Raw genomic sequence first — 12810 nt, 5'->3', positions numbered from 1 at the left:
AATTCTTTTTTAAAACGTATATCAGATCATTAGACTATCTGTCAAATATCCTCCAACATCCCCCAATTCACTGACAAAAGAAGTTCAAATCCTTGCAGTGACCTACAAAGCCCTACAAGGACCTGCCCTCTGACTCCTCGCTACCGCTCAACTCACTCCCTAATGCTCTCCCCTTCAGATACTGTTTCAGTGCACAGACTCTCAGCTATTCCTTAAACATGTCAGGTGCCCTCCCACATTAAGACATTTTATACTGTTGCCTCTCCCTAAAATACTGTTTCTTCACAAGTCTACACAGCTTTTCTCTTAACTTCTCTGTTCATATCTTTTTCAAGTACCATCTTCTTGATGATACTATATACTGGTGTTGGAAGAGGGATGCGATCTGAGAGACTTGATTCACTATGGCCAAAACATGAGATTATAAGGGATATAACTAACATCAATGGTCCAAGTGGAGGGAAATGTTAACACAACGCTGAAGCTTAAGTGGGGTTGGGGTTGGGACCTGATGATGAAAGCTCTGCAGTTTGTGACAATAATAAATCTTGTCAATGTGGGGTCTAATGAGGCCTGGAGTGAGACCAAATTTATGTCAAAGAAAAATGTCTATTCGCCTCACCATTGAACTGGCAAGACTGAGGGGTACAGACAAAATCAAGTCCTAATGAATGGCAGAGGAAATATGAATTAGACAAATAATGGTTACCTAACATATTTAGGCCCTGTCATTAATGTTCTGGTATTTTAATTCTAAAAACCAAGCTTTCAAAATGCTAGCCTACATGTCTAAACATTCTGTAAAATTACAGGATACTAATAGGCCATCTTTAAAGATGAGTGAAAAGAACAGTTGGTCAGCAACTCCCCTAGGCTCCAATTAATCTGTCAAAACCTGCAAGTAACTACATGGTCACAACTGATGAGGGAGATGCTACAGTGGTGTTCTTCACAAGCTCAAGTAAAGGAGCTCTTCCCTCGGCTGCTCCCTCTTATTTCTGGTCACTACCTAGATGTCATTAAATCGAAGGTCACACTCACATCTTTATCCAAATCTGAAATCAGTGCAATTTGAGGACACACTGCTAACATGTATAAACTACTTACCTTTGATGTGGACTACATCTTTTGAATAAAACTCTGTAACTGCCTGGAAAGCATGGCTGTATTCAAAATAAGCCTTATCCATCCTTTCTACTCGAATTCTGTCATCCCACATGCTGAAAGGAAAAAATGAAACTTTCAAAGATGTATCCATTATCTCTATCTGCATTAAGGCTTTGGCTTGGCTGCCCCTGAAAAATGAGATAGACTCCTTCCTTATTCTCCTCCTGATTGAAGACAGGGAGAAAGAATAAGTCTAAAGTTTCCCTGTAAAAAGGCCCCATTTCATAAAAAGACATAATTATTACTTTTTATGTACTCTTAATATTACATAGTACACAGTATGAGTACTTTATATTTGTTATTATCAAAAAGAAGAACTAGCCGAATTAGGATGAATTGTGTTAATAAATATGAAGGGGAAAAATTGACAAATATTTTAATTTAATTACATTATTTGTTTAGTGACTAGCAACAGAACATAGCAAAGAGTAATGCATTCTTTGAAGGATATCTCTGGTTTACATTTTGCTTAAGGGAAGCATAAATCAGCAAGACATAACAAACATAAATATCTATGCCCCGAACATTGGCTCATCCACGTACGTCAAACAAATCCTTCTCAATTCCAGAAATCAAATAGACCACAACACAATAATACTAGGCGATTTTAACACACCTCTCTCACCACTGGATAGATCGTCCAAACAAAAATTGAATAAAGAAACTATAGATCTCAACAACACAATCAGCAATTTAGACTTAACGGACATATATAGAATATACCATCCAACAAAGAACAAATACACTTTCTTCTCAGCAGCACATGGATCCTTCTCTAAAATAGACCATATTTTATGCCACAAAGCTACTGTTAGCAAATACAAGAAGATAGAGATACTACCTTGTACTCTATCAGATCATAATGGATTGAAATTAGAAATAAATGACAGAATAAAAAACAGAAATTTCTCCAATACCTGGAGACTAAATAATACACTATTATATGATGAATGGATAACAGAAGACATCAGGAGGGAAATAAAAAAATTCTTAGAAGTAAACGAGAACAAAGACACATCATATCAAAATCTCTGGGACACTATGAAAACAGTACTTAGAGGAAGATTTATTTCATGGGGTGCATTCAAAAAAAGAAGTAGAAATCAACAAATAAACGACTTAACACTACAGCTCAAAGCACTAGAAAAAGAAGAGCAGACCAATACCAAAAGTAGTAGAAGACAGGAAATAGTTAAAATCAGAGCCGAAATCAACGAAATCGAAACAAAAGAAACAATCGGAAAAATTAATAAAATAAATAGTTGGTTCTTTGAAAAAATAAATAAAATTGATAAACCCTTAGCCACACTAACAAAGAGAAAGAGGGAGAAAACTCAAATTACTAAAATTCGGAATGAACAAGGAAACATCACAACAGACACGAGTGAAATACAAAACATAATTAGAAGCTATTTCGAAAATCTATACTCCAACAAAAAAGAAAACCTCGAAGACATCAACAAATTTCTAGAGACATATGAACTACCTAAACTGAACGAGGAGGACATACACAACTTAAATAAACCAATTTCAAGCAATGAAATAGAAGAGGTCATCAAAAGCCTACCAACAAAGAAAAGTCCAGGACCAGATGGGTTCTCAGCCGAGTTCTACAAAACCTTTAAAGAAGAGCTCATTCCAATACTCCTCAAACTATTCCATGAAATAGAAGAGGAGGGAACCCTACCAAACTCGTTCTATGAAGCCAATATCACCCTGATACCTAAACCAGACAGAGACTCATCGAGGAAAGAAAATTTCAGACCAATATCCTTAATGAATATCGATGCAAAAATTCTCAACAAAATTTTAGCAAATCGCATACAAATATATATTAAAAAGATAGTGCACCACGATCAAGTGGGTTTTATCCCAGGGATGCAAGGTTGGTTCAGCATTCGGAAATCAATAAATGTCATTCACCATATCAACAGACTTAAAGTTAAGAATCACATGATTATTTCAATAGATGCAGAAAAAGCATTTGATAAAATACAGCATCCCTTCATGCTCAAAACACTAGAAAAAATTGGGGTAGTGGGAACATTCCTAAACATTATAAAGGCAATCTACGCTAAGCCCATGGCTAATATCATTCTAAATGGTGAAAAACTGAAAGCGTTCCCCCTAAAAACTGGAACAAGGCAGGGATGCCCTCTTTCACCGCTTCTATTCAACATCGTCCTTGAGACTCTAGCCAGAGCAATCAGACAAACCAAAGAAATTAAAGGGATACGAATAGGAAAAGAAGAACTCAAACTATCCCTGTTCGCTGATGACATGATTATATATTTAGAGGAACCTGGAAATTCCACCAGAAAACTTTTAGAACTCATAAGTGAATTCAGTAAAGTAGCAGGTTACAAGATCAATGCTCATAAATCCAATGCATTTTTATACATAAGTGATGAATCTTCAGAAAGAGAAATTAGGAAAACTACCCCATTCACAATAGCATCGAAAAAAATAAAATACTTGGGAATCAATCTCACAAAAGAGGTGAAAGACCTCTACAATGAGAACTACAGAACACTAAAGAAAGAAATAATTACCTGGGGCCAGATGCAAAGGGAGGGGGCAATCAACTGTTTTAAAACCTGAAGTTTTAAAAGCATGCTTCTAGAGCAAGGAAGTTACAAAAAGCTATTCTGGACCATGCTTTTCTTCTAAAAGTTCAAGAAAACTAATTTCACATAAAATAAGTAACAGGAAACAATCAAGGTCAAAAAGGGAGAATAAGCAGAATGGTATGTCCACAAACAAAAGTAGTATCTCGATACAAGAAGTTCATAATTATGACAAAAATTCTAACATAAATGTCAAGACAAGCTAAAAAATTATTACAAAAACAACACTGATTTTTTAAAAACTCAGAAATAAACTGGTAAGAAATTAGAGATAAAAGAATCATCTCAGAAATGAAGAACTGAGTACAAAAAACACAAAACTGAATAAATCCTACAAGTAATAAAATAGAAAATGAAGAGGGAAAAACTGTCAGTCAAAAAGAAATGAAATGAGAGACTAAAAGGATTGAAAGTAGAAAATAGTCAAAAAGATCTAAAACTGTATAAAAAGTGCTTCTACTATTTGGTTCAGGGTCTCTGGTCTAATTCCTAGGTCCTTGATCCATTTTGTGTTGAGTTTTATACAGGGTGAGAGATAGGGGTTTAATTTCATTTTGTTCATATGGATTTCCAGTTTTCTCAGCACCATTTGTTGAAGAGGCTATCTCCAATGTATGTTTTTGGCACCTTTATCTAGTATGAGATAACTGTATTTATGTGGATTTGTCTCTGTTTCTTCTATTCTGTACCACTGGTTTACCTATCTATTCTGATGACAATACCATGCCATTTTTGTTACTATTGCTCTGTAGTATAGTTTGATGTCTGATATTGTGATACCTCCTACTTCACTCTTCCTACTAAAGATTGCTTTGGCTATTCGTGTCTCTTTATTATTCCAAATGAATTTCATGACTGCTTTCTCTATTTCTATGTAGTATGTCATTGGGATTTTCACTGGAATTACATTGAATCTGTAGGCCCAAATCTTCATCATGTCGGCACAGTTAAGAAGACTCCCAAAGCATAAGAAATAAAAGCAGGAATCAACAAATGGAATAGATTCAAACTAAAAAGCTTTCTCTCAGCAAAGGAAACAATCAATAATGTTAAGAGAGAACCTACAAAGTGGGAGAAAATCTTTACCACACACACTTTAGATAGAGCACTAATCTCCAGAATTTATAAAGAACTCAAAAACTTAACAACAAAAATACAAATAACTCAATCAGTAAATGGGCTAAGGAACTGAGCAGACACTTCACAGAAGATATACAATCTATCAACAAATATATGAAAAAGTGTTCAACATCTCAAGTAATTAGAGAAATGCAAATCAAAACTACCCTAAGATTTCAACTCACTCCAATTAGAATGGTTATTATCAAGAACACAAACAACAAAAGGTGTTGGCAGGGATGTAGGGGAAAAGGTACACTCATACATTGCTGGTGGAATTGCAAACTGGTGCAGAAAACTTGGAATGGAACCACCATTTGACCCAGCTATCCCACTCCTCAGTTTATACCCAAAGGAGTTCAAATCAGCATACTACTGTGACACAGTCACACCAATGTTTACAGCAGCTCAATTCACAATAGCTAGATTGTGGAACCAACCTAGAAGCCCTTTAACAGATGAGTGGATAAAGAAACTGTGGTATATGTACACAATGAAGTATTACTCAGCCATAAAGAAGAATAAAAACATGGCATTTGCAGGTAAATGGATGGAGTTGGAGGATATCATGCTAAGTGAAATAAGCCAATCCCAGAAAAACCAAAGGCCGAATGTTTTCTCTGTTAAGTGGATGCTAATATATAACAGGGTGGAGGAGTGGTAAGTTACAAAGAATGGAGGAACACTGGATTGTGTAGAGGGAAATAAGGGGAAAGGAGGGGGCCAAGGGAGACAAACATCATTACCACATATACATATATGATTACACGAATGGTGTGACTCTACATCGTGTACAACCAGAGAAATGAAAAGTTGCACTCCATTTGTGTACAATGACTCAAAATGCATTCTGCGTTCTGTATAACTAAATAGAACAAATAATTTTTAAAAAAGTGCTTCTGAGATTCAAAGTTGAAGAGAAGGGCAAAGCAAAGAAGTAGAAAAAAAGCATTTGAAAGTATATGGTAGAAAATATTGTGGTTTTTCAAGATGGAAGAATAGAGGAGGTGGCTTTCCTGGCTGCTCTGTGGAGTGCAACAAGAAAGCAGACAGGCAGTTACTCAGTAAGGTGAATGAACAAAAAATAAGTCAGGGAACTTTACCAGAATTTAAAACTGAACATTCAAAGCAGATCAGGAATTCAGGAGGTTGGATATAATAAGAAAGAAATCCCCAGCAGCAAAGCCACTGTCATGGCTGGGCCAGAAACCAGCCACAGCGGTCCCTCAGTGAGCATAGTGGAGGGATAAGGGAATTAAAGGAACCTTCATTTTGGGGAGGCCTGAGATCAAGGATTCTGCCCAGCAAACCTGAAAGATGCACTGTACAATATCCGTGTGCAGGGAAAGAAACCACCATCTCTCCAGGCTCTGTACAGAGGACAAAGGAAGGAAACATTTTGCAGTTGTGTCCCAAGGGCCAGCAGGTAAGGGGGACCATTCCTGTCAAATCTGATTTGGCCCAGAATACAGGCCCAGTAAACACATATTGCACAACAAAGAGTGTGCTTAAGTGACCAAGAGAAAATCAAACACAGAGAGAGGTTTACACAGGGAACTGGTCAAGGAAATCCACCTGGCTCTACCCCTACCCCTCCAATCCAACTGCTTGCAGGACCCACTGGGAGAGACGCATCTGGCCAGAAACTCAGAAGGCAGGAGTGGAAGAGATTGAAGACTGAACCTGAAACCAGGAAATGTGGGGTCCAAAGGTGACAAAGGGGACTAAGAATTGGGTCCCCCACAGTTTTCCAGTGTGGACCAGCAAGTACTAGGCACTGGAGGTGGGCTGATTAAAAATCTCCAGACCAAATGGCATTCAGCAAAGAGCCTGGAGCCCACTTAAGCCTAAACCCTGCCTCTAGGAACTCCGCCTACTGGGGTTACTTCTCTCACTCCAGCAATCCAGAGGGTGAAGTGCCACGCTCCAGGTGACCCCACCTAAAACTGCTGAGAAGAAATGCGGAGTATCTTTTGAACTCCACAGGAAAGAATTCTTTAACTTTTCATCAGAATCTTTCCATTACTTTTTTTCTTTTTTCTGTTCAATTGTAACCTTACTGGTACATGGACATTTATACACATATTTATTTATTTTTCTCATTTCTAGCATTTTTGAAGCCAGTTATTTTTCATGGATGTTCTTTGTGAACTGGGATGTTTGATTAGTATACTTTAGTTTTGTTTTGTATTCTTTTACTTTTATTAGTTTTAATGTTTTTTAATTTTTACTTTATATATATTTATTTTTTCTCCTGTTTCCCTTGATTCTCTTTTCTTCTGCTTATAGCCAATCTCTATTGTTCTTTCACTCTTCCCTTAATCTTTTATTACTTCTTCTCTCCTCCTCCCTCATAATTATCACATCCTGTATCACTTCTGTTCTCTCCCTGTCTACCAATTGAAATTCTAAACCCTTTTTCAAACTTGCTATTTTTATTACTGGCAAAAACTGATAATATCATTTCTGCTTATTGTGATAATTAGCATTGTAGATGTCATAGCAGGAAATATTTGGTTAATGCTGTAAATTGTTTGTTGCTGTTAGTTGTCTCCCCCTAAAGAGTGAGGTACTGGAAAACTTTAGGGACACTATAAGTTCACCTCAGATCCATACTGTTTGATGGGTAGACACACAAACATGAAAAAGCAAGGGGAAAAATCACCCCAAAAAAACTAAGACACCCCAATAATAGAATCCATCGACATCACAGTGGAAGAAATGTTAGAGAAGGAGTTTAGAATGTATGTAGTTAAACTGGTCACAAAGTAAAGAATGGTATAAAAAATGAAATCAGAGAGAAAATACAGAAGTGAAAGATCACTTCAATAAACAGGCAGAGATTCTGAAAAAAAAAAAAAGTAGAAATATTCAAAATGAAGGAAACAATAAACCAAATTTAAAATTCAACAGGAAGTATCATCAACAGACTAGACCACTTGGAAGACAGAACCTCAGGCAACGAAAACAAAATATATCATCTTGAAAACAGAATTGACCATGGAGAGAAGATATTAAGAAACCATGAACAGAACTTCCAAGAATTACAGGATAATATGAAAAGACCAAATTTAAGATTTATTGGGATAGATCAAGGTGCAGAGATACAAACCAAAGGAATGTACAATCTCTTCCCATGAAATAATATCAGAAAATTTCCCAAACCTAAAGAATGAAGTGGAAAATCAAATCCAAGAGGCTTACAGGACCCCAAATGTACAAAATTACAACAGACCCACACCAAGGCACATTATAATGAAAATGCCTAATAAACAAAATAAGGACAGAATTTTAAAGATGTGAGAGAAAAATTCAGATTACACATAGGGGGAAACCAATTCAGATCTCTGCTGATTTCTCAACCCTGACCCTCAACACCAGGAGGTCCTGGAATAACATGTACCAAGCTCTGAAAGAAAATGGATGCCAACTAGGAATTTGAAGATGAAATTAAACCTTCCATGAGAAATAAAAGTTAAAAGAATTCAGAACTAGAAAGCCTGCACTACAGAATATTCTCAAACAAAATATTCCATGAAGATGCAATGAAAAAAAAAGTAAAAACCAGCAAAGGGAAGAACTACACCAGAGGAATAGTCAATTGAAAGAAACACTAATTCAAATTAAAAACTAGATATAAGCCAAAATGACCAGGAATACAAATCATATCTCAATAATAACTTTGAACATCATTGGCCTAAATTCATCAATTAAAAGACACAGAATGGCAGAGTGTATTAAAAAACAAGACCCAGCAGGGCATGGTGGCGCACGTCTTTAATCCCAACAGCTCAGGAGGCTGAGGCAGGAGGATCTCAAGTTCAAAGCCATCCTCAGCAATGGCAAGGCACTAAGCAACTCAGTGAGACCCTGTCTCTAAATAAAATACAAAATTGGGCCAGGGATGTGGCTCAGTGGTCAAGTGCCCCTGAATCCAATCCCCGGTACCCACCCACCCCCAAAAAATGACCAAACTACAATTGATAATTTAAACTTAACAGACATATAGAGTATTTCATCCATCAATGACTGAATATACTTTCTCCTCAACAGTACATGGATCCTTCTCTAATATAGATCATGTTATGCAAGCTATTAATATGTTGGCATATAATATTACTTTAATATATTTTTAGCATGTGTAGGGTTATTTTGATAGCTCCCTTTCCACTGATATTTATTTTTGTGTTCTTGCTTTCTTCTTGATTAGACTTATTTGATTTTATCAAATTTTAGCCATATAATTTCTTCTCTATTTCATATATTTCTCCTACTCTTATTTTTTCCTTCCTACTACAAAATGTGAAAATAATTTGATTGTGGTTCTAGATCTTTCTGATACAAGTACTTTAAGTTATAAATGTTCATCTGAGTACTGTTTCATCCCAGAGAGCCTGATTTTCAGCTTATATTATCACTTAGTTCAAAGTACTTTTTATTTACTTTTCTTGAGCTTTCTTCCTTGACCTATTAGATATTTATAAGTGTGCCATTTAATTTTGGAATAGTTGACATTTGTGCATGGGGTTCTATACATCTTAAGGTGACTGATTTCTAATGTAATAAATCATGCAAGAGTCTCATGATTACTTTTTTAAAAAGTAATGGAAATGTTTTTTATATTGATTGTATTAGTTACTGATCAAACTGCATACTTCAGATGTGTATTTTACTGTACTTCAATAAAGCTATGGGAAAAAAAATAAGGAAAGAAAATACCACATACCTGGGGAAATCAATTCAGAATGATCACCATAAAAAAATAATCTAGGGCTGGGGACATAGCTCAGTTGGTAGAGTGCTTGCCTCACATGCACAAGGTCCTGGGTTCAATCTCCAGCACCACGAAAAATAAATAAATAAATAAATAAAAATAATCTAGTAAAATTATACTCAAGCAAAAGGACAAGACATAAAATAAAGAAAAACAGCTAGATTTTTCACTAACAATGTTCTACACTAGAAAATAACATAGTAACATACCAAGACAAAGAAACAAACTCTAGAATTTTCTAACTGGCCACCCTACTTTTAACGCATAAAGCCCTAAGCAGTGGCAAAGTACAGTCACCAGATCAGAAACTTTACCACTACCTGGATCTTTTCAGGAATGTGAGTTCTCATACCCCATCCCTACACACTGTATCAGAGAATCTCACAGGGAGACCCAGCACTCAGTGCTTTAACAAGCTGTTATGATTTGGATGAGGTGTTCCCCTAAAGTGCATGTAGCAATGCAGGAAAGTTCAGAGGTAAAATGGTTAGATCATGAGAGTTGTAACCTAATGGGTGGATTAGTCTACTGATGAATTAATAATCTGAATGGATTGATTATTGTGGTAACTGTAGGCAGATGGGGCATGGCTGCAGGAAGTAGGTCACTGAAGGAGTGCCCCTAGGGATTATATTTCGTCCCTAACTCCCTTCTCTCTCCTTCTTTCCCCCTCTCTTTCCCTCTCCCCAACTCCAGGTGCCAAGCTGCCATAAGCTGACAGTTTTCCTCTGCCATTTCCTTCTGACATTATACTATTCCTTCACCTCAGGTCAAGAGTAATGGAATCAGCCTCACCTATGAAATTGTGAGCCCAAAATAAACTTTTCCTCCTCTAGGCTGTTCTTGTCAGGTATTTTGGTCACAGTTACAGAAAGCTGACTGACACACAAATCTTCCAGGTAATTCTAATGCACACAAAGGTTTAAGAACTACTTTACTAGAAAATGAATTTCAGTTAAACAAGATGATTGGAGATAACAGACATAAGAACTGGTAATGAGAATTTAATATACATTTGCTTGGAGAACTCAATGAAGATGTAATGAAGGCCATAAGCAAGAAGGCACTGCATACAAAGGCACTGTATATGTACTGTCAGAGCAGACATTACGACCATGACCTAAGTGGGGAAGAAATGGAAGAGCTTTTACCTTTTTTCAGTAATCTACATTGTTGGTGGTCATATTAGTATTATTACTCCGAAAATGTATGTGTAATATGGAACAAAGCAAATTAAGTATCTGATATTCTAGTAATAGAACTAGAGTACCTACATAAGGACCTCAAGTTAGAAAAAGGAGATAGAGATGTAATACTGAAGAAGTGAAAACTTACTACCCTGAGTCTGAATCATAAGTATTTTTGAACTCTATATTGCTTATCTATAAAATACATACATATCCTACATTTCCCACTAAAGAGGCCTATGAGTAATAATAAATAAGGAGCATCCTATTATAAAGATTATGATTTTCAAATACCTTTTCCATGTAAAGGACTTATTGGAGAAATAACTAATTTCAGGAATGGGATAGAAAATATTTAGGATAAGTCTAGAATATCGTATTACACAAAAAAGCAAAAAAGCTAATACTAAGGTCATGGCAAAATGACATAGAAACCAATTTGAAGAAGCTCTATTCAATTATGAGCCAATCTGAACATCAGGAAGAATAGCAACCACAGTGAATCAAAACTCATTAAATATGTTTAAATCCATGAATCTATAATGATACTTTCAAAAGGAAAACTAGTTAATCACCAGCAAGTGTCACTGGTTACTTAATTCACAAAAAGAGACAATCATTTAGTATAGTATTTTTCCAATAGAAGGCTATCTATGAAGTAGTCTTGCTCTTTCTCCACAAGAACCCAAAAACAAAACACATGAATCTTACTAAGCCTCTCAATTCAACTACCAATTCACAGAAAATACTGAGGACCATGTTAAACTCTAGGAAGATGTAACCCAATAACCAGACTGTGGAAAATTCTACAGGAAAAACAACTGAGTTTCTTTATCAAGGGACAGAGAAGAACCTGTAGATAAAATGAGACTTTAAAAGACACTTTATAAAGAAACTGGCAAAACTAAACTGTAGGATACAGTCAGGTGACAAAACTACAAAGAAAATTAGGAAAGTGATAACAATGGAAGTCAGGATCACAGTGACTCAGGGCCGTGACAGGGAGGTGCATAGTGTTTCCAGAGTGGCTGCCGAAATTCCATTTCCTGCACTGGATGGGGGTCCCAGGGCTTTCTGCTATATTTGTATCATATTGTTTCCTACATTTGTACCATATTTTAAATATCTTTCAAGAAACACAAATATAAATTATTCTAATTTTACTGGGTTTTCCTAAATTTAATTCCCTCTGAAACACTTTTTACTATAAAAGTTCATCTTATCTCCTAAGTAACTACCAAAGTTCCATCATCACCCTGAATTTAAAAGTAGTTTGATATATAAGGGACATAAACAACTCAATAGTATAATAATAGTATAATAATAGTCTGTAAAAAATAAAAAATAAATAAATAATTTTTTAAAAAAGAAAACAATTGACCAGATTTAAAAAAACAAGCAAAGGACCCAAATAGATATTTCTCAATACACAACACACAAATGGCCAATAAGCATATGTAAAAATATTCAACATTGCTAATCATCAGGAAAATGCAAATCAAAAATCACAATGAGACATCACCTCACACTTGGTAGAAAGGCTATTATTAAAAAGGCCAAAAAAAAATGTATCAGCAAATATGCAGAGAAAAGGAACCCTCCCATTGCTATCAGGAATGTAAACAGAAACAGTCATTATGGAAAAAAGCTTAGAGGTTCTTCAAAACATTAAAAATAGAACTACACTATGATCTTGCAATTCCACTTCTGAGTATGCATCCAAAGGAAATCAGTTTTTTGAGGAAATATCTGTACTCACCTGTTCATTGTAGCACTATTTACAATAGTAAGAATTTAAGTGTTCATTCACAGAGGAACAAATAAAGAAAATGTGGCACATATATACAATGACATACTATTCAGACTTTTAAAAAGAGGAAAATCCTGTCATTTTGTAAGTTAAAGAAGCCAGGCACAGACAATACTACACGATTTA

General features: G+C 35.7%; 1 protein-coding gene across 2 annotated transcripts in view; it reads right to left on the bottom strand.

The window, feature by feature from the left end:
• Msh3 (mutS homolog 3) overlaps positions 1–12810 on the bottom strand; it is a 215115-nt gene that overhangs the window by 135245 nt on the left and 67060 nt on the right. For both annotated transcript variants that reach the window (XM_047555516.1, XM_047555515.1), the window contains exon 9: positions 1108–1220. In XM_047555516.1, the coding sequence (XP_047411472.1) occupies positions 1108–1220 (113 nt within the window). The remainder of the gene's footprint in view (positions 1–1107; positions 1221–12810) is intronic.

Source organism: Sciurus carolinensis, chromosome 6 (genome assembly GCF_902686445.1).
Source record: "Sciurus carolinensis chromosome 6, mSciCar1.2, whole genome shotgun sequence".
Classification (NCBI taxonomy): Eukaryota; Metazoa; Chordata; class Mammalia; order Rodentia; family Sciuridae; genus Sciurus; species Sciurus carolinensis.
The sequence above is the reverse complement of the archived record's forward strand: the minus strand, read 5'-3'. Positions and strand labels throughout refer to the sequence as shown.